This window comes from Petaurus breviceps, unplaced genomic scaffold (assembly GCF_028583685.1).
Source record: "Petaurus breviceps papuanus isolate PSGF00001 unplaced genomic scaffold, PetGlider_PUasm1.0 208, whole genome shotgun sequence".
In the NCBI taxonomy this organism is placed as follows: domain Eukaryota; kingdom Metazoa; phylum Chordata; class Mammalia; order Diprotodontia; family Petauridae; genus Petaurus; species Petaurus breviceps.
The window spans coordinates 32,407,974-32,434,861 of NW_027185852.1; the positions used below are offsets into that span (position 1 = coordinate 32,407,974).

Below are 26,888 nucleotides of genomic sequence, written 5' to 3' on the forward strand. Positions count from 1 at the left end.
CTTGGCAAAGACTCTGGAGTGGTTTGCTCTGTCCTTTTCCAGCTCATTTTACAGATGAGGAATGGAGGCAGACAGGATTAAATGACTTGCTCAGGGTCACACAGATTGTAAGCATCTGAGACTGGATTTGAACTCAGGAAGACTGACTCAGTAACCTAGCTGTGTGTAACCCTGGGCAAGTCACTTAATCCTGTTGGCCTCAGTTTCCTCATCTGTAAAGAAAGTGTCTGAGGCCAGATTTGAACTCAAGAAGATGAGTCTTCCTGATTCCAAGCCTGATGCTCTATCCACTGTACTACCTGGCTATATCATGAATAGACCTTGAATAATAAAACTTCCATAGTAATTTTTAAGACGTCATTCCCACTCCCCACCAATTTGTTACATTCTGTTTTGGCCATGTTGACCCACAGTCGAAGCAGTGCCTTTGCAGTTGGAATGGTGAACTCCTGGTGAGAAATCTCAAAGTCTTAAAGCAGATCTTTGACTTGGGGTCTTTAGTATTTTGAGAACTAAATTTCCATATAGTAGGTTTCCTTTGTATCACCACATATTTTTCGCATTTAAAAACACGACTGAGAAAGGCTTCACAAAGCTCCTGCTGCCCAAGGGGTGACCCACACAAAAAGTGAAGAGCCCCTGGGCTTAGAGAGCTGCCTGAGAATTGAAGGGGTGTGACTGCATGTGGCTTCCTAGCCAAGCCTTGCCCCTGCTGCTCAGGCCATTTTTCCCCTAGGAGTAGTTTGATACTAGTTTTTTGTTTTGTTAAACTGTGATTTCATTCGTTGTATTGACGTCCACTAATACTTAGGCAACTGTTCTGTGCCTTGTATCTTCTAGTTGTCTTGGGCCCTGAAAGGTCAAGTGAAGGCCCACGGTCACACAGCTCGTATATGTTCCAGGGCTAAGAGTTAAGCCCAGGTCTTCCAGACTCTGACACCTGCTCTCATTTCACTGTGCCAAGCTATTTAACTGAAACTAGAATATTTTATATATATATAAATACAAATAAAAACAAAATAAATCTGTGCATATCTATGCCAAGACAAAAACTTTTCTTTCATCTTATTTCTCATTTGACTTTCTCAAAGAAAAAAAAATTTTTAAAGAAAGAAAGTTTTGTGATGTGGAAGGAATTCAGTTATTCTTTTGAAGTCTTTATACTCATGACAGTGAGCAGATGTAAGCCCTAAAATGGATTACTGAGGGCAACGGAATATTTTTTAAGTAGGTTAGATATTAATCTTTCCCGGCCCGGTTTAGTTATAGAGGTGGCTCAGAGAGTAGAGCACCGGCCCTGGAGTCAGGAGGACCTGAGTTCAAATCCGGCCTCAGACACATAACACAAAAACTAGCCGTGTGACCTTGGGCAAGTCACTTAACCCCACTTGCCCTGCCTTCCCCCCTCCAAAAAGCAAAAAAAAAAAAGAGATAGGGGAGGGAATGATGACCCTTAGCTAGTCCTACCAGCTTTGCTGTTCTATGATAAGAATATAACAGACTTCCAGTGGTACATACAAAGCTATAATTCCATCGACTAGTTCTAGTGACATTGCAAACTCGAGTGAAGCCCAAGTGGTTTATCAGTGTCACTAAGAGCCAGAGATGGAATTGCATCCTCATAGACGTGTGGAGCTGCTACAATCCAGTGACAGAAGTCTGTATGGGAAGCTGAAATTTGGCTTTATGGTAAATAACTTGCCCTGTTTTTTCCCAATTATTGAATGAAGTGACTTCAGTTTAACTTGCACGGCTTCACTGGGTGTCTTGCTGCCCCAGCTTTAACTTTCATCCTTTTGATCTCAAACCTTATATTTGTGTAGGGTTTGCAGTTTTCAGAATAGGTATGTGAAATCTCTTATGGCCCTCACAGTCACCCTCGCTGCTAGCTGATAGACCAGTAGCATTCATCCCATTAAAATAAGGAAGTGGAAGTTAACCAACTTGGCAGCATTCACACTTAGTCAGTAGCACAGGCCCAGAGAGATGCACATTCTTAGGTTTGACTTAAAGCTGGAGTTCTTCACCATTTTGGGGTCCTGGATCCTTTTGGCATTCTAGGGAAGTCTTTGGGCCTCTTCTCAGAATAACACTGTAAAAATGATTTGTAGTTGAAGGAAATGCTAAGTTTCAATTAGATATTACTGAAAATAAATGTATAGTTTTTTTTTCCTCATCCAAGTTCATAGACTTCTTGAAATCTTATGTATACATGGGTTCTTAGACACCATGTTAAGAATCCTTGACTTTGTTATTTTTGTCAGAGGCTTTCCTTAGCATTTTATTTATCAAAATGAGTTTTATCACAAAGTCAATGATTTATTAATTTCTTGAGGAAAATTGTTTTCTTTATGTCAATGAAACAGACAGATTCAAAGCTTATTACATGCTGGAATCAATGAAGCTTGTCATTATTTACTCGATGAATCCGTGAAATCCCTTTGAGGTGATGACTCTTGTGTACCCCCAGAGCAGAGCCTTATAGGAGGATGTATTGGATTAGTCCCTTGCAATCTGTGCAGTGATTTCTGTGGGTCTCTGAGAGTGACCCGAGTGAGGCTAATGCCATCTCACTTTGTTTTTTAGTGAGCTATTTATCTTAATTAAGTGTTTTTTTGTGGCATGTCATGGTACAGTCATAGAGTATTTCATTGTTCTAGCATTGCATTCAATCAGTCAGTATCTAGTCTAGAACCCTGAGCCTTGATAGACCTTAAGGATACAGAAGAAAATGAAGGCAGCAGCAATCCCTGCTTGCAGAGAGCTTGGGTTCTAACTGGGAAAAAGCAAAGATGGGGGGCGGGGTGTATAAAGGAAACAGATATAAATACAGTACACAGCACTTAAATGCCTGGTGGATTAAGAGGGAATGCGCCACAGCTGACAGTCAGTCAGGAACAATAACGCTGGAGCCTTCAAGTCTTTTAACGTCATTGAATTCTAGGACAACTTGGACAGTTTGTCATGATGATTGGAGTTAACAGTATGTTAGAATAATTTTTGAAATCATCCTGTCCTCTTAGGCTAAATATGACTCACTTTACTTAAATGCATATTAGATTGTAACAGTAAATTTGGTTGGTAAACATGAAGCCCTGAGAATTTTCAAATTATTTTTCATCATCACATAAAGTGCAAAAGACACTGCCAATTTTTTTTTTACTAGAACCGTATTTTAAAATCACTTCATTAAGGAGAAAACTAACAGGGAACAGCTAAAATAGAATATTAAATGTTTGAATTTAAAGCATGCTTTTCATCACAATTCCTAATCTGAAGCCAAAATTGTCTTTTTGCCTCCCAAATCTGTACAGGTAAATTCATTATTTGAATTTATACTTGTCAGTTCATCAAATCAAAGACCTTTATTAAATATTAGTCTATACCTAATTAGCATCTATTGTTTGTAAATTTAGAGACAGAATCTTTTAATTCTCTAAGTTTACAATTTGACAAAGACAGGCAAAAATATAAAAAATGAACTAGGCTTTAGGGGAGAAACTCTGAACAGTAGAGTACTTAACTATTTTATTATGATAGAAGCATTCTATTGACTAGCAGGTTTATGAGGGATCTTCCCTACGTAGTGTAGGTAGGATCTGGATTGTAGCTCTTCAAGAGTTTGAATGGCAGGGTCTTGCTAGAGTTTCTCTAGACAGTAAATGCCTTGACCCAAGTTAACATTAATAACCTGGTTTATTTTATACATGGACTAATTTAAAAGGTCAAAATTGTGGACACCCTGGAGTCTTTCTTGACCAAGTAGGTGCTTCTCCCTTCCTGTGAATCACTAAGTTGTGAAAAGAGCACCAGCGCACGCTTCCAGAGCTGTCACTGCAGGACTGCAAAGTGAAGGTCCTTTTGGAGTGAGCTGTGAGAAGGCTTTTGTCATGTTATCATGGTTCGTAGGCTATAATGTAAAGGCCTTTTTAAGCTTACACTTCTGATTTTCACTGGCATAGCCCACCTGAGGTTGGGGTGAGGGGACCTGAGCTCTCATTGTCACTTTATTTATCACCACCGCCATCGTGGATGGTTATTTGGAGTGCAGGAAGGTGCTATAAGCTGCAGTGGCCGTGGTTTCTGTAGTGTGACAGCTCCTTCACCTTCAAATGCAGCCATGGAAGATTATATTAAGAAGAATATCAGAATGTATTTAAGGGGCACAGATGTGACTGCTTGGCTATAATAGCATGACACACAGAGACATTTTTAAGTTTAGCAGGTCGTGTCCTGTTTCTTTTCCTTAGCAATGCCATCTTTTTTTGCGTTCTGAATTTAGAACAGATTTAAGACAGAGGAATGTTACATTTTGCATTATTTTCTCCTGGTCCACAGAATAAAGAGGAAGTAATGGCAGTGCGTCTCCGAGAAGCAGACAGCATCGCTGCTGTGGCTGAACTGCGGCAGCACATTGCTGAACTGGAGATTCAGGTACTGCATGAGAGAGAGAAGCTGCCACGCAGCATGTGGGGGGGGGGGGGGGGCCTGGCCCTCTCCTTATCTCCCTGTTCTCCCATAGCAGGCGGGTAGTCGTGTTCTTCCCCTGTCCTTCCTATGTGGAAAATTCAAGACAACTAACAGAGTGCGTCACGATGCGCCTGCCACTCTTGACTCTTCTGACTGCCTGTGCTCACCCAGAGACTTCTTTGTGACTGTCAAGCAGGGTTAGATGTAAAGTTCTTCATCTGGGGAAAGTATTGTGTTTGCTATCTGATAGCTTACAAATCTTCTGACTCTGTTTTATCCTAAGGCAAGTTAAATGGCATAGGAGGTAGAGCCCTGGGCCTGGAGGCAGGAAACCCTGCTTTCAGATCTTGCTTCAGACCCTTTCTAGCTGTGTGACCCTGAGCAAGTCACTTAGCCTCTGTCTGCCTCAGTTTCCTCATCTGTAAAACGGGGATAATAATAGCACCCATCTCTCAGGGTTCTTGTAAGGATCAAGAAAGTATTTGTAAAGCACTTAGGAGAGAGCCTGGAACATAGTAGGCACTTGTTCCCTTCCCCTCTGCTGTTTGGTGCTACTAGTCTCATTACAGAGAGATCCCTCCCAGAAGCATTGTGTGCTGGGCTTCGTGTTTTATGGTCCTCTGGCTGAACCAGACACTTGTACCAGGAGGTAGGACGAGCACATATTCTTTGGCTTCCTATTTTCAAAAAGTTGTTCATTTGTTCTTCTCTCTTTTTCTAGTGTGCACAAAGTCTAGTATAGCTGCCATTTCTGCTTTAGTATAAAACTCTCCTTCCAGCCCCAAACCTCCTTTTGTCTTTAAATCAAATCTCTAATCTGTTTCCTTTGTAAAAATGAATCCTTTAAATTCTTTACTTTAGAATTCAGTCAGCTTTTATTGCTCAATTAACATATTATTTTCTTATTTTTAATCTAGGTTATATATAAAAACAGGACCCATTTATGATTTGAAAAGACTGTGAAAGTATAATTTTATATTTATTTAAAATACTTTTCATGAGGCATCCCATTATTTGATGTCACATCATGCTTGAACACTCGTATAAAATGCTTTTCTTTAACCATCACTGTTGCCCTTAGATAGTAGGAAAATTGGCTATGAGTTTATGGCATCCTTTCACGTTTTCCTTTATATGTCCTATGAATAGAAAAATAAAACAGGAATTTTAAGTGAAACACCTTCTGTGATTGCAACATAGTCATTGGGGTACTGGTTTTGATAAATATTGGAGAGTGTCAAGTGTTATAAAGTGGTTTGCAAACTTCAAAAAGCTGTTCAAAGTTAACTGTCATTATTTTATAAAACAAGGTGTAAGAAAGTTTACAGCATCAGTTTGTAATGATTCTGTCGGTACTCTTGCTTGCTAATGTGGCACAGCTCGAGAAGTTTCAAGATGATTGAACTTTTTGTTCCTGCGCCGATGAGCCAAATCCACGACACAGGCTTTCTGCTCCTCAATGTTATTAGGCTTTGAACATGCTCTTCTTGGACTAAGGCCTTCTTTCCACTAATAACCAAATAGCCTTTATTCTTCGTCTTAGAAATGTTTCGGTATGTCCGTGTAAGCTCCACCAGGGGGAGAGCTCGTCTTCAGTCCAGAGTCTGTGTGTTTTGAATCTCACTAGATGGACCCTTGCTCTCCTCACATTTACTAACTGAGTATACCTTGAGGAAAAAAGAAATTGCTTTATTGGCCTGTGCTTTCTCTGCATTTAAAAGCATGACTTGCAGTGTGCTCCTGAATATAACCCTTAAAATGAAGCTTAGAAACAGTGGGCCTTTATTGGCAGACTTCCGTAAATACTTGCTTTCTATAAGTACATAGCAAAAGAGGCAGAATCGTTCATAGCTCTAAAAGCCCAAAGTGTGCTTGTTTGGAGGTGAAATTTTGGTAATTTTAGAGGCTCCCTTGTGCACTTGGAAAGTATCAGTGGAGTGCAAAGAATCCTGGCCTGGACATTGGTAGATTAGGTTATCTCTTCAGTGCTAAATCCAATGCCCTTCTCTCAGTCCTGGTCCTCTGGAGCTTCTCTGGATCTTTTAATATTGATAGCCACCCTCTTCACCCTAGACATCATCAGTGTGTGACAGTGTTCTTTCCTGGTTACCCTGTTACCTGTGGCACCTCTCCTCAGCTTCCTCTCCCCCCTCCTTCAATGCTCCTGTGCCCTATCATCTCTCCTGTCTTATTTTTGTTAGAAATCTCATCAGCTCCTATAATTCAGATATCATCTTTCTACCCAGATCTCTTTATCTAGGCCTAACTTCCACCAGAACTCTAGCTACATTGTTTCTTGTTTGTTTGTTTTTCGATTTCACAGATTTATTAGTATTTTACTAATCACCTCAGTCATTTGACTCCTCTCTTGATGCTGGGCTATCACTTCATTTGGGAGAAGATGACATTCAGGAATAGTGATGCCCTGTTAATTGCTTACTGGACATATGAATGTCGTATGGGCATCTCAGATTTAACAGGCTCAGAATTGAGCTCACTCTCTTCCTCTCACACCTTCCATTATGGGCACCACCATCTTCCTAGTGCCCCAGGTTTGTCATTTCAGGGCCCCCTAGGAGTCTTTCCTCTTCCTCATTGGTCCCTTTCTCCCCGTCATTTACCAAGCTTTATTGATTGGACTTCCTCAGTAGCTTTTCTGTCTATCTTGGCTTCACTCACACTCCCACCAGCCTCTGTCACTTCCGCCTCATCGCTGGTCATCCAGCTTCCAGGCTCTCTCCCCTCCGGTCCACTTTCTGCACGACTGTTCTGGTGACATTGCTGAGGCACAGGCTGGCATGGTTACAAGACCACCCTGGATTTAGGGAAGTCTGATTTCTGTAGTGGGGAAGAATGCAACCTATATTCAGAAAGATGGACTGTCTAATACTGCAGCCTCTTTTTGGGCATTTTCTAAGAAGCCAGCTTTTTTCATCATCTGCTCATCGTCCTGGTGAGTGTGCAGCTGATCTTGGTATACAAAAGTTTTGCTTTAGATTTCATCCAAAAGGAGTTTAGTTACTAGCAAGATTTTATATTAAACCCCAGCCTCTTGTGTAAGCCTGGATACTATAACCAATATTTTTTAGGGACATCAGTCTAACACTTAACACCTAGTTCCTAGTTGTTAAAAAGAAGAGATAATCATTTGGCAGTCTAGCTCTCCTCAGTGAGCTCATGTCATTGGATGCACTCTGACCTAGAATACAGAAAAAAAAAATAACTGTCCAAAATGAGTACCGAGCTCCTGCTTATGATCCAGATGTTAGGAAACAGGACAGGTGCCTTAGTACTAGAGAAGGACAGAGGTCCCAGTTTTTAGGAAAGAGGAGGGCAATGTCTGCAAACTGTAAGGCAGGAAGGTTAGCACATATTTCTGTCAAAATCCTAGAATGCATCAAGGGGGTGGTTTGTGAACACATAATGGTGATCTTAATATTGATTGACTTCTATCTGGCGTGGTAAAGTTTGGAAAGCAATTTATATACATAAACTCCTGAATCTCACAATAGCTCCATGTAGTTAGGTACTGCGGTTATTTATATATGAAAAAATGAAGGGTCAGAAGGTTAAGTGACTTGCTTGTGTCCAGATGGGTAGAGGCAGGTTCTGCCCTAGGTCTTCTGGACTCTTATCGACAGCCTTCTGTCCACTGTGCTGTGTTGCCACTTGGATCATAAAAGGCCAGCATGGCTTCCTCAAGAACAGATCATAACACATTAACCCCCTTTTTTTTTTTTTGACACGATAATGTTAACTTGTAGACAGGAGAAATGCTCAAGATGTAATATGCTTGGATTTCAAGAAAACATTTTAGAGAGTTTCTTGTATTGTACTGTATAGATAGATAACATAGAAGGATGCGGGCTGGGTGATAAGACATTTAGGTGTATTTGGAATGAGTGAGATAAATGAGCCTAAAGAATATGCATTAATGGGTTTGTATCAGCTTACAGGGAAGGCTCCAGTGGAATGTTCCAGGGATCTGGCTTTAGCCTGGACTGTTCAGTATTTTTATTAAAGACTTGGTTAAAGACATATGTGGCATTTTGGTCTAATTTGTGGACAGCTAAAATGGTGAGGGATGGCTACATTGGATGACAGAATCTAGATCACAGAGATCTCAGAAGGCGAGAGCAGTGGCAGCTAAAAAAAAGGCAACACTTAATAGAGGTGAGTGTGACATTCTATGCTTAGGTTGTGGCAGTTAACTTCACTGGAGCAGCAAAGGTCAAGCATGGGTACACGGCACTTTCTCTGAAAAAGATCTCATCATTTTAGTTGACTACAATCCTAGTATGACTTAACATTGTAAAACAGCAGCCAGAAAATCCCCCAGGCTTTCCTAGGCTATGTTTAGAGAACGATTGCATCCAGGACAGGGGAGATAACATAGTCCCTGTTTAGCCTCAGATAGCAGGTTTTAGGAAAGACTCAGATAAGCTAGATGCTCCCCAAAGAGGGTGACCAATCTGGGAAGAGAAGAGCCATTCAAAGTTTGGTGAAGGGATGATTGCCTTGGGGAAGAGGAGATGTGATATCTGCGTTCAAGTATTTGAGAAGCTGTCATGAGAAAGGGAGAAATGGGCTGAACTTGCAAAGAGGCAGAATGTGGAAGGAAAAACCAGTGATCCAAAAAGTGGAGTGGTCCATCTCTGGGAGGAGTGCGGCTTCCCTGCGTGCAGTCTTCAAGAAAAGCCTGGAGATGAGAAAGCCTCACTGGCAAGGCTGCAGGAAGAAGCGTGATTCAGAAGCCAGCTGGGGACCCGTCCAGCTCAGAGGTTAAATAAAGAAATCACATATCTGACTTCTGACGGCTGAATTGGTGAAGAAACAGTAAACGGAGAGTTGATCTTTCTTTTGGTGAAATTTGGTGGCTTTGGCCGGTTCTTGACCCTCACAGTTTGTGTCCCTGTGGGAGGCAGTGATTGTATTTGTTATCCATGTAAAGAGGCTGAGGCACTGAACCCCATCTAGAACATATTTTAGAAGAAGGAAAGTTAAGAGCATGTTGAGATTTCTGACTCATCACAAAGTTAAAGATACCTACAGCACTTTGTACAAGATAGTGGTTGCTTAGTTACAGACATTGGGGAACTCTGAATTTAGGGACATATACATACTGAGAATCCTCTTTTTGTTCTTCATCCTCCCAACAGGCCTTTGTTCCTTTGCCCAGAAGATGACCTCTAGGAATGGCTCAGATGGGCAGTGTTCCCCAGCTGCTTTGGGTTTAAGTAACACCCACTCGAAATACTGTTCTGAAGTAGAATGAGGGCAAGGTTTCAATCAGTGTGCCAGAGCACTGTAGGCTTGATGGAGCAGAGAAAGAGATAAACCTTTTGCCATTTAACTTATTCCAATGAAGGGATGATGTAAAATCACCAATATTGGCTTGAACATAAAATTCTAAGTTGTGCCCGTTCATATGCCCTTAGATGCCTGAACTTTCTGACAGATTATTTAGAAGATCTAGAGTGGGTTTTGGGGTGGGTGTTTTTGATCATCTGAATTGACCAAGGAACATTTGTTCTTTAAAGACTGCCTTTAGGGGTAGCTAGGTGATGTGGTGAATAGAGCACCGGCCCTGTAGTCAGGAGGACCTGAGTACAGATCTGGCCTCAGACACTTAACACAAAAACTGGCCTTGTGACCTTGGGCAAGTCACTTAACCCCAGTTGCCCTCCAAAAAGCAAACAAAACAAACCCCCCCCAAAAAAGACTGCCTTTAAAATGCATCAGTTTTGGGGCTTCTATTTAGAGCTATTTATTTAAATATTAAAATAGGTGTTTTCATCATTTTTCCTTTTTCACAGAACCACAGAAACTCAGGCTTAGAAGGAATTTCATAAGCCATCAATCCAAACAGCATCTGAGTAGGATTGTGCTTTATTTATTGTATGCCTGGCAGTTGTCATCCAGCGTGAGGGGACTGTGCTGCTTTCCAAAGGAGCTCCCTTCATTTTGGGATAGCTCCAGTTACTGGGCAGGCCCTCAGTTTATCTAAACCACATTTGCTGCTGCTGCTTTTTTGTTCTTTATTACATTCATTGCTCTGAGCATTGTGCTGCGGGGCCAAGCAGGATAAATCTAATTCCTCTTCCATAGCACATCTCCTTAAATATCTGAAGACAAGTGTCATATCCCCTCTGTATTCTCTTCTCCTGGAGACATATCCACAGAGAAGCCTTTGGTGGCACTGTGGGGTGAGCGCTGGGCCTGGAGTCAGGAAGACCTGAGTTCAAATGTGGCCTCAGACACATACTAGTTGTGTGGCCCTGGACAGGGATGCCATCCATTCCTTTCTTCACATCCCTGACAAAAATGACCCTCCCCCGAGACCCTTTCACAAATGCTTCAGATGCAAAAAATGAAATTAGTCCATTTCCCTTTTTAGCTCAGTTAGCCCCAAGCTAGCTTTAGTGAGAGCTCTTTATCCCAGTTGCCATCCCGTAAGGCATAGGCTGTTTGAGACTAAAAGTATCTGTCTTACATTCTGCTTCTATATATGTATGCATATATGAATGTATACACATGTGTAATGTGTATGTGTGTGTTGTGTAGAAGCTTCCTCTAGCTCTAGACCGTGCCTTGAGTATAGATAGTCATGATGGTACCTAACCAGTTAATATTTACATTTGTACTTAGGTTCTCTGAGGACTTTCACATCATGCATTTCTTTATTTGACATTAACAGTAACTTTGTGAAATAATTAAAGTAGCTCTTATTGATCCCATTTTACAGATGAGAAAACTGAGACTCAGAGATATCAAGGCTGCCCTCGGGTCTTCTGACCTGAGTACAGTGCTCTTTCCTCTGTGTCCTGCTGCCTCTCCAGGTGATGGTCAGTGAGTCTTTGTGTACTTTCATTGATGTGGTCACTGTAGACCTCTTAGAATGATGCTATTATAAAGGAGAAATAAGAGATTCACATGACTTTAATTGTGGATTTTTTCCATTTGTTAAAATTAAATTATATCTTAAGTTTAATTTTTTAATTAAAAAATAATTCATTTTCAGTACAAGGATCAATTGAGGAAATACTATTGTGGCAGGCAGTTTACTGACATACCAACATGCTATAGAATTTTTGTTTGTTTGTTTGACATGTTTATGGTGAAGATCTGTAAAAATTTTCATCATTACCTAACCACAACCATCACCAATAATTATCTTTAGAGGAAGTTAATGATAGAAAGCATAAATCTTCTAGCATTGCATTTTTACTGTCAACTCTGAGAGAATTAATTTTGATCAGTTGCTAATGTTATGCAATTAAGACAAAGATTACTGATAAATAGCTTTGGTACATGATAAATTCATATGTCTAAAGTTTGCTGTGATCGGGGGAAAAGGAAAAACATACCTGCATGTTCTAAAATATTTACAGCATCTGTCTTTGTGGTGACAAAGAACTGGAAAGTGCGGGGATACCTGTCAGTTGGGGAATAGCAGAACAAGTTGTGGCACATGATTGTGATGGAACATCGTGTTATAAGAAAGATGCGCTGGTTGATTTTAGAAAAACATAGAAAGAGTTGCATGAAAAGTGAAGTGAACAGAACCAAGAGGACGTGTATCCAGTAACAGTAATATTGTTTGAAGCATAACTATGAACAACCAAGTTATTCCGAGTACTGTAAATACTCAAATCAACAGTAAAGGACCTATGAAGGAAGATGCCATCCATCTCCAGAGAAAGAAGGGATAAACAGAAGTATTCATAGTTTGGTTTTACATATATTTATAAATCTGTATCAAATGGCAGATTCTCTATTGCAGGGTAGCGAGGGAGGGAGATAGTTCAAAACTTAACATGTAACAAAAAGAAATTAGAAAAGTTTGCTGTGCCTCTTGGGGATATGAGAATTAATTTTAATTTTTAAATTAATTTTAAAATTAGTTCCAAGTGGTATAAGTTTAATGGCCTTTTTAGAATCACAGTAATGAATTTTGTGCACAAATCTTGTCCATTTGCTTAATTGTCAAGGATTAGTTGAATCATATTGATTCCAGACATTTGACAAGAGATCAGTTAGTTGTTGTATGGCCTTTGGCAGGAGAGTTTTTTTTTTTAATAGTTCTAGGATTTTTCAGTTATGGAACTGATTGAAAACCCAATTATGAATTATTCCAAGAAAATATAATCATGAATTTTAAAAAATTAAATTAATGGAAACTTAAGAAAAAAATTTAGTGTGGCAGATATTGCTAATACAAAGGTAGATAACACTTAGTTCTCCTTTGCCTCAGATCTGGTCTTCAGTTTACCCAAAGAAATGCCTTTTCATAACCCTGTTTGTCTCTTCTGGTTACTGAAATATAGAGATCATTTAGCCTTTGTCTCCATATTTTTAAATTACAGGAAATTTTTTTTACTCTTATCATCATTGGTACGTGATACGTGTATGATGTGTTTTTGGAAGTTTAAAATGAGTCACTATGAAGTCGCTGAAAGGCCACCACTCACCACATTTACAGTTCTGAATAAACTTGTTTAATTTTTTTAATGCAAAGCATGTTTCTTTACCACATTGACTGAAGTGTTACCAAAAAAAAATAGCGGCTGTGAGAGCTGACTGGTTACAAAGCAGTACCAAATCAGTAAAAACTTACTAAGAAAGGCTTGGTGGTTGCTATTGATGTTTCAGTAATGTCACAGAGCTTAATCAGAGTGACTAACTTACCCAGCTTCACAGATTTACTTAAATCATTTGCTTTTCTGATACTAGTCATATAGATTTCAAATACAACTGGCATAAATCTTTTTTCTAATATGTGTATTTAAAATGTCATTAAAATGACACTAAAAATTGTGACCATACCATAACCTGTTATGCTTGCCTCTGTGGCTGTTAAGCATACTTTCATGATATAAACATTTTTTTAAAAACCAAAACAGTATTTAACATTTAAAATAGTCAGAGGTTCATATGTTAGGAGTCCACTTTAACCTTTTTTTTTTAAAAGAAAGATTTGTAGACAACCTTTTATATACTCTATTTTCTCCATGTTTCTTAAATTATATTTTGCAGATAGATTAAATAAATATACTTTAAAAATACAACCTTTCCAGCTGTATTTGAGACCAAGCACCTTGCACAGTGTCATGACCCTTCTAATACCGCAAACTTTCTGTAATATGGCTCCCAAAGAAAAACCCACATCCTATGTATAACCTTAGATTTATTTTGAAACCTACATGAAGAGAACATAGAGATTACTAATTGTTTCTGTCATTTCCTTTAAGACTATGAGGTCTAATTTGTGACCTGAGTTTCTCAAATTTGCCAGATCCATACGTAACAAACTTATCTTTATAAGCTTGTCCTGGATGAATGGTCCAAAGTCCTGGTCTTGGACAGAGACAGAACTCATAGATAAAGGCTTTAATTCAGCCCTCACTGTGCACCAGGCAGGGTGCTAAGCACTGAGGATGGAAAGTACAGGGAGGTGGGGCCTGCAGAGCAGTATCTTCTCCTGAGGACCCCGTGGGAGGGGAACCCTGTGGGAGGGTGAGCTCAGGGCAGAGGAGCATGGTGGGAGATGGTGGCTCTGAAGGTGGGATCCCAGGGGCAGAACCCTGGCTTTTGTATTGAGGGAGAGATGGGGGATAGCCAGAGTACAAGCATGATGGCCTGGAGAGGATAGGAAAATAAACATTGCTCTGAGTATTTTTGTTTGAAAATTAGTAACAACAATAATAATAATAGCTAACATATTTAGTACCTGAAGGATTACAGGGTGCTTTACAAGTGCTGGCTCTTTTTATCCTCACAATCACTCTGGGTGATTACTATTATCCCCATTATACAGTTGAGGAAACTGAGGAAGACAACAGTGAAGTGACTTGCCCAGGGTCACACAACTTGTAAGGCACTGAAACCAGATTTGGACTTAGGTTTTCCTCACTTCTGGGAGCTGGCTCTGCCCCTTGCTGCTTCTGTTCTGGCAGGTTTCAGGATTCCTGGAGGTGGTACTGGCTTGTGACCAGCCCTTCTCTGACTCTTGTTATTTCTGGTGCCTACTGGCTACCCTCCTGTTTGCTAGAACTCATGCTGGCTCCCTTGAGGCTGCCTCTGGCAGCTTCTGGCCATCCTTTGGAGCAGTTCTGTACTGGGGGAGGGCTTTCCTTCTGTTTCTCTTTGGTTTTCTATATCATCGCCCTGTCTGGGGTACTTTTCAGATGTTTGATGAGAAGTGAGTGGGAGAGCAGGACAGCCTTCTTTCCGTCTTCCCCAGGAGGCAGGCAGTGGAATCTCTAGAATAGTGCAGACCTAAAGAGCTGCCCTGTGAGCAGAGAGCATGCACTTTAGTAAGAGCGTGGACTTTGTCATCGGTCTGCTGCTCAGAGGCCCTGTTGGCTTGTGTCTTGAGTCTGTATGTTACAGGCAGTGAAACTGCAGAATAGCCAGGTTTTCAGGAGTTTAGATGAAGGATCACTGTAGTTTTAGATGCTTCATTTTTAACAATTTTTCCTTTGAAAAACTTTGAGTAAATGTAAATCTAATTTGGAAGGTGCTCCTTTTAAAAATTGTTTTACTTTTTCATCAGACTGCTGGAGTTAAACCTAAATGGCCTTGTTGGAAATGTTTCTGTAGCTACTTCTCTTCCCCTGCTCACTTAAGGACTCTTTTAGAATCACAACTTCTGTTCATTTTAGCCTGTTGCCTATGTAGTTCTAAAGACTATAGTGGGAAAAAAAATTTATTTGTTGACATTTTGTCATCTCTGAGAAGCACAGTTTAGTTATGTAGATCTCATTGTATAGTCTGAAATCAAAATTTCCATCTGTGAACTTTCATTTAATACTTTGCATATTAAACATTTTTCACTTGGACATCCTTCAAGAACTTAACAAACTGGCTCCATCTTCTCCTTATTTACCCTTCCTTAGTTGGTTTGAGACTCTAGATCAGAGAGCTTGGAATCCATGGATCTGTTATTGGGGGGGGGCGTACAGTACATTAACTTAGATGAAGAAAAAACTTATTTCAGTTTGATCTTTTCCTTTGTAATCCTATATATTTAACTTTGTTAATTAAAAAAAATTCTGAAAGGGATCCACAAGTTTCACCAGACTGCCGAGTAGATCTGTGACGCAAAAGGTCAAGAGCTCCTGCTATAGACTTTGAAAAGAATTATAATTTGAGTGTCTGAAGATATTATAGATGGGTGTGTGTGTGAGCGTGTGCGCGTGTGCGTGATACTGGTTACAGTCCTCCGATCTTGCCACAGGAAGGGCACTTCCTTAGACAGGAAGAAAGCAGATTTTAACATGTAAGCAGTGTTTCAGCCACAGGTTTCCCAGTAATACTTTAAAGCGATCACACTGTTTACTAAGAGCCTACAAAAAATATAGCTGAAAGTAAAATTTAAATAAAGTATTTTCATAACTGTAAGGAACTTCCAGAATTAGACATTGTATGGAATGGAGTTGGTTTGTGTATTTTTTTCTTTGAGAATTTGTTATCCATAAAAAAAACTTCTCCTGGCCTTGAATTTCTAAACTTTGTTAGGTTAGCCTGACCATCTGTTTGACATGCAGAAGTATACTGAAAACTTTTAGTTGTTGAATTATCACCTCTTTGGGAAAGTCAATGCAATGCAACAGTCACAAAGACAGATTTTTTTTTTTGTAAATATTTTTGTCCACATAGGGCCTTTTCCCTTTTCTTTGATCTCTTTGGGATACAGGCCTGGTAGTAGTATTGATGAGACAAAAGATATGCAGGGTTATATAGCTCTTTGGGCAGAGTTCCAAATCATGCTACAGAATGGTTGGATCAGTTCACAACTCCACCAACAATGCATTAGTGTCCTTATTTTCCCCCATTACCTCCAGCATTTGTCATTTTCTTTCTCTGTCATGTTAGCTAATTTTGGTAGAATTGTCATTTATATTAGTTCAGTCTGCTCATGAGCAATTAATATTTCTCCATTTGTTTAACTCAGACTTTATTTGTATGAAAAGTATTTTTTAATTGTGTTTACATAGTTCTTGGGTTTGTCTTGTCAGGTAGACTATTGAATATTTTATATTGTCTGCAATTATTTTACTCTCATTTCACAATTTTCTTGCACCGTTCTCATTTCTCTTCCCAATTTTTCCTCTTCTACTCTTACTTGGTTTTCAAAATCCTTCTTAAGCTCCTCTATGGCCTGTAACCAGCTTATTCTTTTGGTAGAAGCTTTTGGTGCAGGAGTTCTGACTTCACTGTCTTCCTCCTGTCCCATGCCCTGATCCTTTTTGTCCCCAAAAAAGGAATCCAAAGTTGGACCACTGTGCTTGTCTTGCTTCACTTGCTTGCTTATGTTGCCACTCAGTTACTTGACTTCTGAGCTTTTTGCCACAGTAGAACTCTGCTACCAGAGGAGGGAGCTTTGTCTCAATTGCTGGGGTTTTCTCAGCTGCTGGAGCTATTAGCTGCCCTCTCTGAAGTCTCCACACGCTCTGGCACACTGGTCACACACCCCAGGACCTCCACCCCAGACAGTGATCCAGATCCAAGCAGGTTAAAGCAAGAGCAATTACCCCTCATACTGGTTGCCTGGTCCCCCTACAATTTGCAGGCCCGGAGCTCTGAAGCAGCCACGTGGCAGTGGCTAGACTGCTGCCACGCTTCGGCTGCTTCTCGCCCCGGGGGACAAAGGCTGGACTGCACTCCCGAACTCCCAGGTCCCAAAGTCCACACTGCACTGAACTTTGATAATTCTGGAAACCACCACAGCTGCTGGTGATCTGAAGTCCCTCCAGCTGGCAGCTGGTTATGGCCTCCCTGAGGCTAAAACCCAAACCTCTACTGGAGCAGGGCTGAGCTTGACTCCCAGAGCGCTGGGCTGGCCCCTTCCTGCCAGCCTGACGGACTGTCTTCAGTAGGAGGTTAGCTTCTCTGTGTCATTTTGTGGGTTCTTTAGCTCCAAAGTTTGTTTAGAGTCATTTTTTACATGAATTAGAGGAAATGGGAGCAGGAGCACCGTGGAACTCCTGTTTCTACTCCCTCTGCAGTTATTTTAAATGAAAATTCTCTTTCTTTCCCTGCAAAATAATTTTAAGAAAAGTTTCTTTTATTCATCTGCTTTCTGATATTTTTAATAAGAATGGGTGTTGTATTTTTCTTTTTATTTTGTCTTTTTGCCTTTTGGAGGGCAGTTTGGGTTAAGTAACTTGCCCAAGGTTACAGAGCTAGTTTTTTTTTTGTGTGGGTGTTAAGTGTCTGAGGCCGGAACCGAACTTGGGTCCTCCTGACTCCGGGGCCGGTGCTTTACTCACTGCGCCACCTAGCTGCCCAGGGTGTTGTATTTTTCAAAAGCTTTTCTGCATCTGTTGATATAATCATACAATGTTTATTGTGTTTGTTATTGATATGATGTTATGCTTATAGTTTTCCTAATATCGAACCAGCCCAAGTAGGGAGAATTTTGTAGTAACCTACCCAGAATGTACAATGTTTGTCTTTCACCTGTGGTCAAATAATTATCTATGCTGAAAGTGCAGCCTGGTCTGCTCTTTAGAAGTAAAAATAAAGGTAAAGAACACTACCCCACTCTTCAGATAAACAGGGAGAACAACTTGCTCCTTTAAAAAAGGAAGAAGTTTTGAGCATAAACAGAAAGAGAGCGATTCTCACTCTTATCAGGCTGAGTGGAAGAAGTGAACCGAGGGCCACTGGAGCTAATATGGATGAGCCTCTGAAGAGGAGCAATCCTGGGTCCTCTGAGAGGGAAGCAGCAACGTGTCCTCCAGGCAGTCATGGGGTGAGTCTGCAGGGACTTTCAGGTGAGGGATCATCCATTAAGGGTCTTGTCATGAAGGCTGGTGACTCCTGGGCATGATAGAAAAAGGCAGGTATCAAGTCTGTAAGGGAAAAGACCCCAACAAAGAGGTTTTTTGGGGTGGTGGGTAGACACCATGCTGGGTAAATCACTTAGACTCTTTGAAACAGTTTCCTCTTCTGTAAAATGGGAAGAATGGTAATTGCCTTGCCTACATAGAGGTTTATTATAGAGCTAAGTGATTTTTAAAACTTCAAGTCTTGGGGGGGCGGAGTCAAGATGGCACAGTAGAAGCAGGACCTCCCTGCGGCTCCGGCTTCCACCTTCCCCAATCCATGTAAAAAGGGGACTCTGAACAAACTTTGGAGCTTCAGAACCCACAAAATGACACAGAGAATCTAATCTCCCGCTGAGGACAGCCTGGCAAGCCACCAGAAATCGGCCAGCGCAGCGCTCTGGGAGCTGAGCCCAGGCGCGTTTGACCAGCCGCCAGAGGGACTCCAGATTAGCAGAAGCTGTGGCCGTTTCCAGAATCATCAACACACAGATGCGAAGGACAAAGTGCAGTCTGGATTTTGGGACCAGTAAGTGGGAGTATGTGGCTTTTGCCCCCAAGGCAAGAAGTTGCTGAGCCAGCACCACGTAGCAGCTTCAGCTCCTGGCCTGCAGAATGTAGAGAGACCAAGCAACCAGTCTGAGGGATAATTGCTCTTGCTTTAACCTGATTGGATCTGGATTGCTGTCCAGGGTGGAGGTCCTGGGGTGTGTGTCCAGCTTGCCAGAGCGTGTGGAGGCCTCAGAGAGGGCACCCATCTAATACCTTCAGCAGCTGAGAAAATCCCAGCATTTGGGACAAAAGCTCCCCTGTCTGGTGGCAGACTCCTACTGTGGCAAAAAGCCCAGGGGTCAAGTGACTGAGGGGCAACATGACCAGGCAATGGAAACAAAGCAGACAGAAGATTCCAACATTAGACTCCTATTTTGGGGACAAAAAGGAGCAAAGCATGGAACAGGAGAAAGACAGTGAAGTCAGAACTCCTGTACCAAAAGCTTCAAAGGAAAATACAAGCTGGTTACAGGCCATAGAGGACCTTAAGAAGCAGATAAGAGAAGTGGAGGAAAAATTGGGAAGAGAAATGAGAACAATGCAAGAAAATTACGAAATGAGAATCAACAGCCTGACTGAGGAAAATATGACTTTTAAAAAATAGACTAACTCACATGGCAAAAGAGGCTCAAAAAGGCAATGAGGAGAAGAATGCCTTAAAAAGCTGAATTTGCCAGATGGAAAAAGAATCTCAAAAACTCACTGAGGAGAATCATTGCTTCAGAATTAGATTGGAGCAAATGGAAGCTAATGACTTTATGAGAAATCAAGATGCTGTTAAACAGATCCAAACAAATGAAAGAATAGAAGGCAATGTGAAATATCTCATGGGAAAAACCACTGACCTGGAAAATAGATCCAGGAGAGAGAATTTAAAAATTATTGAACTACCTGAAAGCCATGATCAAAGTAAGAACCTAGAAATCATCCTCCAGGAAGTTCTCAAAAGAAAACTGCCCTGATGTTTGCCTGATGATGCAAAATAGAGGTTGAAAGAATCCACTGATCACCTCCTGAAAAAGATCCCCCCAAAAAAACTCCTAGGAATATTATAGCCAGGTTCTGGAATTCCCAGATTAAGGAGAGAATATTACAAGCAGCCAGGAAGAAACAATTTGAATATTGTGGAAACACAATCAGGATAACCCAGGATCTGGCAGCTTCTAAACTGAGGGATCGAAGGGCTTGGAATATGATATTCCAGAGGTCAAAGGAGCTGGGATTAAAACCAAGAGTCACCTACCCAACAAAACTGAGTATCATGTTTCAGGGAAAAATATGGTCATTCAGTGGAATAGAGGACTTTCAAGCATTCTTGCTGAAAAACCCAGAGTTGAATAGAAAATTTGATATTCAGATACAAGAAGCATGAGAAAGTAAACAGGGAAAAGAAATCATAAGGAACTTATCAAAGTTGAACTATTAACATTCCTACATGGAAAAACAATAATTGTAACTGATGAAACTTTTCTCAGTATGAAAATAGTTGAAGGGAACAGAAATATATATGTCTATATATGAGGGTATATGGGCTTATGAATACATATGTGAATGTGTGTATATATGTTTACAGGTATACATAAATAGAGGGCATAGGACCAATTTAATAGGAAGGGATGTTACTTAAAAGGTGAAATTAAGAGGTGAGAGAGGAATATAATGAGAGGAGATGGGGAGAGACAGAATGGGGTAAACTATCTCATATAGAAGAGGCAAGGGAAAATGGTTACAATGGAGGGGAAGAATAGAAAGGCAAAAGGGAATGGGTCAACCTTATTCTCATTGAATTTGGCTTGGGGAGGGAATGAAATACACACTAAATAGTGTATCTCACCCTACAGGAGAGTAGGGGGGGAAGGGGATGAGAGGGGGGATGATGGAAGGTAGGGCAGGCTGGGGGCGAGGGAAGTTGGAAGCACCCACTTTTGAAAAGGGATGGGGTCAAAGTAGAGAATAGAACAAATGGGAGGTGGGATAGGAGGGAGGGAAATATAGTCAGTCTTTTACAATATATCTACTATGTTATTGTTTTGCATTAGCCACACATGTACAACCTATACTCAACTGCTTATCTTCCCAATAAGGGTGGGTGACAAGGGAGGAAGAGAATGAATCTGGAATTCAGTTTTAAAATCAAATGTTTACATATATACTATTATTAATACTATTTTACATGTAATTGGGAAATAAGATATACAGGCACTGAGGCATAGAGATCCATCATGCCCTACTGGAAAAGTCAAAAGGGGCATGGGAGAAAATATGGGAGAGAGCAGATTGGAGGAGGGGATATCCTGTAGGATTGCTATTTTGGGGCGGTGGGTAGGGGAAAAACGGGGAGAAAATTTGTAACTCGAAATCTGGCACAAATGAATTATGTAAATCAGAAGTTAATAAAGCATTTGAAAAATGAAAAAAAAACTTCGTCTTATATAAATGAGAATTAGATTTAATATTAATTTGAGATTTTTATGCCTCGGAAGGAATAGAAAGATTAGTTCAAGAAATATTTTATTCGTGAAGAAGTTATTCTTCTGGCACAGATCTATTATTAAATACAGGAGATTAGTCTGAAAAATGAATAGAATATAATTTAATAGTTAATCTGAAGTGTTTCTTTATAGAAAAATAATAGAATAGAATTGGGACAACTCTGCATAATCACCTTCCTAAGTTATTTACTCTGGGTTCTCAACTTCTTCCTGTCCTTGGATTTTTTATTAACTAATCTAACCCCCCAAATGACTTACTAAAGCAGTAATTTCCTGTGACATTCATCCCACTTCTTCCCTTCTGATTCCTGTGCAGTCTCCTCTTGAATCACCAGCCCACAGAATCACCTGTTTGAACTTTTTTCCCATTTAGCTTTTACAGTAGTAGATTAGAAGACAGGTACCAAGGCCATTACTACACTAGCCAGCAGAGTGTTTGATGACCAACTTTGAGAGGGGCAGAGGGACACCATGTCCTGCAGGAAAAGCTGAAAGAACATGCGTGGTTAGCTTCAGTCATTGATTTAGCAGGAGAGGGGAGAGTGGTTTCAGATGTGGTCAAAAGCTGTCACCTGGAAGTACGAGACTGAGTAGAAGTGGAGAGAAGATTCTTTTGTTTGACATAGAGAACTTTTTCATAATTAGAGCAGTCCAAGCATGGAATGGACTGCCTGATAAAGTATAGTATTTTCTCAGTAACATGGGTAATGTTTATCAATAATAATTATATTTGTGCACCATTTAAAAGTAACTTGATCTCTTTAACTTTAAAGTTACTTACCTAACAACAACTTTATGACTTAAATATGAGAAATAGCCCCATTTTGTAAATGGGGAAACTGAGATACAAGGTGATGAAGCAGTGTTCATGGATAGTACTAATCATTCTGCTGGTTAAGTGTCAGGGCCAAAATTTGAACCCAGATCTGCTGGTTCAAGTAGAGAACTGTTGGGGATGGTTACTTTAGATGACCTTCAAAGCTTCCTTTCTTCCTTAAGATTATATGAAATAACCATGTTATACTTTGACCATGTACTCTTACTCACATTTCTTCACTATTTTGCTAGAGTACAAACATTAGAGACATTCCTTCATAGCTTGTACTTTCCAAATTAACTGATAGAGACCCTCCCTCCAATTTGATGCAAGTTTCGTCTCTAATTTATTTTTTGGAGAAATGGGCTCTCTGTTTTCCATAATCCTTCCCCAATTCTACCACTAATCTTGAGCCTTGAATGTAGTCTTTTTTTTTTCTTTTTGGAGGGGGAAGAAGGACAGTTGGGGTCAAGTGACTTGCCCAAGGTCACATGGCTAATAAGTGTACCAAGTGTCTGAGGCTGGATTTGAACTCAGGTTCTCCTGACTCCAGGGCTGGTGCTCTATTCACTGCGCCACCTAGCTGCCCCTTGAATGTAGTCTTTCAAGAATTCTTTTGTCAGCTCCAATATTCTTTGTTCTTTGCAATTCTGCAATATGTTCATCTCAGTTTTCATTCATAATTGTCCTTCGTGTGGAATTTTATAAGGTCCTGAATATTTAGTTTTCCATAGTAAACTAATTAATGCATCTTAAAATAAGCTGTTTTTGATTCAGAGGTGGGGATAACAAACTTCCACCCAGTTACCACATATCTACTCTAGCAAAACTCTGAAATTCTCATCAGATTGAAGAATTATTTTAAAATCCAATGAGAGATGCTCTACCCTGATCTCTGGCTGCACCCATTCCTTTCTTAGGTCTTCTCTCAGCCTCCAACCATGGCTTCTGCCAGCCTCCAGATCCTGGGCATCCTTTCAGTACTGGGCTGGATATCGGGCCTAGTGTCCTGTGCTATGCCCGTGTGGAAGGTCACAGCCTTCATTGGCAATAACATCGTAGTGACCCAGGTGGTCTGGGAAGACCTCTGGATGGCTTGTGTGGTCCGGAGCACTGGCCAGAAGCAGTGCAAGACTCCATGCTGGCTCTGCCTCATGATATCCAAACGTCTAGAGCCCTCATGGTCATCATTTTGTTTCTGACCCTGGTGGAACTGCTCATGTACCTTGCTGGGACCAAGAGTACCACGTGTATAGAAGACAAGGAACCAAAAGCTCGACTAATACTGACTTGAGGGGTCATTTTCCTCATCTTAGCAGTCCTGGTCCTGATCCCTGTGTGCTGGACTACCTGTGTGATCATCAGGAATTTCTGCAACCCCTTGGTGGCTGACACTCAGAAAAGGGAGTTGGGGCATAGCCGGGCAACAGCAAGCCTTTTTATGCCAGGGGGGTCTCTACTGTGCTGCACTCACCCCTCAGGCAGCTCAAGGGGCACAAGCCCCTTCTGCTTCTGCCACTTCCCCAGGGGGCTCCCAAGGTCCTTCTGAATATCAACCAAGAATTAGTGTGAATCTGCAAAGGGGGAGGGAGGCAACAAATGACTTCCTAAGGTGAGGGGGCTCTTCTTTCCCCTCCTTCCCTCTCAAGATGAAGTTTCTGGTGACCCCTGTCAGTCTTGAGACTTTTAGTTTTCTTTTTTTTTTAACCCCTTGGGTGACCTAGCCAAGAAGATGATGCCACATCCCTTCCCGATCTTTGCTGCTGCTGCTGCCAAGTCCAGACATCCTTGGATAAGAGCTGCAGAGACGCTGCCCAAGAACACCAGCGTCTTTTCCTGGATACCGCAACAATCTATGATATTTCTCTGGAAATGCTAGAACCCTCTTTGGTTGTGGGACTGAATGCTAACCCTGTCCTAGTGAAAAGTTCTTCAGTGTGCTCTGTCCTTGCCATCCCAGCTCCCAGGAAAACAGGACCTCCAAGATCCCGCTGGCTTTTCTTGGTTTCCATGGGAACTGTGATATCAGTTACTATGATTCTCCAGGACTCCCAGAAGGCAGGAAGTGATCTCCTTGCTGGCTCTTGTATCCTACTTTGAACATACTCTTCTTAATCCAGAATCCAACAAACACCTCCCTCACCCTCCCACCATGCTGCTGCCTTCCTTCCCTGTCTCTTTTTGTGGAGTTTCCATGGTTGGAGATTTTTAGAGAATAAAATGTGTCTTGCCGCTAAAAAAAAAAATCCAATGAGAAACTACAGTAAATGACTTCTTCCACCCCAAGAGAATTGCATCCAAAGCCCTTCCACCTATCCCTACTGTGTCAACACAGGGTAGCCTCCCACTGTGACAGTGCTCTGTGTCCTGAGGCAGCAAGAGAAGAGTGATCCCCTAGAAAAACCTCAGAATACTCAGAAAGTCCCAGGGGGGTGCCATTGTGCTCGGTCTGGGATAGCTCAGGCACAGGGGCTCTGAGGTCCATTACATGCTGTCCTGAGATGGCAAAGAGAACCCTAAAGGCCTCAGACTCTGAACCCCACAGATCCTGGGAGATCAGGAACACAGTGCAAGATAGCAAACCACCACATCCAGAAGGACAGCAGAAGGTGAAGCAAAATGCCTTAATTCAGCAATTACAGTTAAGATTGGTGTATAGGGGTGGCTAGGTGGCACAGTGAATAGAGCACCAGCCCTGGAGTCAGGAGAACGTGGGTTCAAATCCAGCCTCAGACACTTGACACACTTACTAGCTGTGTGACTTTGGGCAAGTCACTTAACCCCAATTGCCCTCCAAAAAGCAAAAAAAAAAAAAGAAGAGTGGTGAATAAATAAAAGAAAGCATCCAGTATCAAAAATTAGTACATATCTAATTCTATACAATTGTAGGCAGAAGTTCAAAGGAAAATAATGGATTTTCCACAAGGAAATAACTGAATAACTAGAAGAAATGAAATGAGATTTTTTTTAAATGAAATAAAAGCCCTTGAGAAAAAGGTTAGGAAGAGAATAATTAACTTGGAAGAATCTCTGAAAAATAGGATATACCAAGCAGAAATCAGTGATTCCATGAGTCAGAAAGAAACATTAGAACAAAATCAAAAGATTGAATAAAATAGAAGAAAATGGATGATAGCTGATATAAAAAATAGCTGACCTGGAAAGCAGATCAAACAAAGATAACTTATGTACCCCTAAAAACCATGATTATTTTTTAGAATATTTCAAGAAGTTAAAAATGAAAATACCCAGATATATGAGAAACAGAGGGCAGCGTGAAGGTAGAAAATTCACCCATCACCTCCTAAAAGGAGAAGTCCCGGGGATGCTACAGCAAAAAGTCAGAGTTTTCATGTCCAAAAAAACCAACCTTGCTTCAAGCATCCAGAGAAAAGGAGCTGATGTGCCAAGAGATAGTAGCCAGGCTCACCTTCACCTGACAGCTTCTGCTGAACATGGGAGGAAATCTTGCAATGCTGTATTCCCAAAGGCAGAAGAGAGCTCACAATCAGGAAAAGCTCACCCTGCCGAGCAGAGTGTAAGCTGAGGTACATATGGGTGTTCCAAGGAAAGCAGACTTCAGAGCACTTCTGATGAAAAAACCAGGGTTGAGTAGGAACTTTGGAATGTAAACATGAGTCAGACTTAGAAAAGTCCATTCTTTGCTAGCCATATAACCTTGGGCAAGTCACTTAACCCCAATTGACCTTTCCCCCTCCATAAAACAAAAAAACAGAAAGGTCCATTCATTTATTTGAGCTGTCAGAAGGAGCTGGGTGACAATGTAGTGCTACCATTCTGACCTGAGCAGAAGAACCAGGCTCCTTTTAGAAACTTCCTAGCTTTAAAGGACATTGAAGGTATTAAAGGAAAGATGAAGATACTGCATAGAGTTTTGCATCCCAGCTCCTCAAAGGCAGGGACTGGCTTCCATTTGTTGTTGTATCCCCAGGGCCAAGCTCTGTGCCTGCCATGAAGAAGGCACTACGATTTGGAATTGGACAGGAAATCAATTAAGAACTAAAACTTATGTAGATTGAGGGTGACAGTGAAATTGTAACAGTACCCACTTTGACTATTTATTTACGTGTGTGTGCGCCCGTGCCCCCGTGTGTGCACACATGCCTGCATTGAAGAACAGGAAGTCCAACTGAGGCTGTTTGTAAATCACTTTTAGGTCATTTGTAAGTCCAAAAGTACTGTTCAGCTCCTAATGTGTTTGATGAATCCTGTTTGTGGACATTAGCAAGTGGCTTTAAGTATATAGATGATTAGAAGAAAGTTTACTCTTTTTTTGCCGATAGAGACATTAGAATGCATGAAATAGTTACATCCTTAAAAAAAATTGAATATTTGATTATACTGTCATAAATTCTTTGTAACACTAAGGCTACATTATTTTGAATAGTTTACTTTTCTATAAAATGGAACTGACGGTCAGCTAAAATAGAGTAAGTGCCACAGTAGGGTCATTTGTTTGTGCTGTCATTCCCTGACGGTTTCTTACTAGAAAGACGACAGTAGAATTTCATTCATGTCCAGGTAAGCAGTGCTTCTAATGTAGACTAATTTGAGTTACGTAAAGAAGTCAGTCAATGGACAAGCATTTCTTAAGCACTGACTGTGTGCCACCTACTGTGCTAAGCTCCAGGGAGGCAAAGGTTAAAAAGATGTCTGCCCTCAAAGAGCTCACATTCTTATGGGGAGAGCACATAGCAATAAGTA

At 40.9% G+C, this 26,888-nt stretch overlaps 1 protein-coding gene and 1 pseudogene across 8 annotated transcripts in view; both read left to right on the plus strand.

The window, feature by feature from the left end:
- LOC138165446 (ecotropic viral integration site 5 protein homolog) overlaps positions 1-26,888 on the plus strand; it is a 219,209-nt gene that overhangs the window by 151,708 nt on the left and 40,613 nt on the right. For all 8 annotated transcript variants that reach the window (XM_069093818.1, XM_069093820.1, XM_069093821.1 and 5 more), the window contains one exon: positions 4,339-4,434. In XM_069093818.1, coding sequence (XP_068949919.1) covers positions 4,339-4,434 — 96 coding nt within the window. The remainder of the gene's footprint in view (positions 1-4,338; positions 4,435-26,888) is intronic.
- Positions 20,044-24,409, plus strand: LOC138165445 (claudin-6-like; annotated as a pseudogene).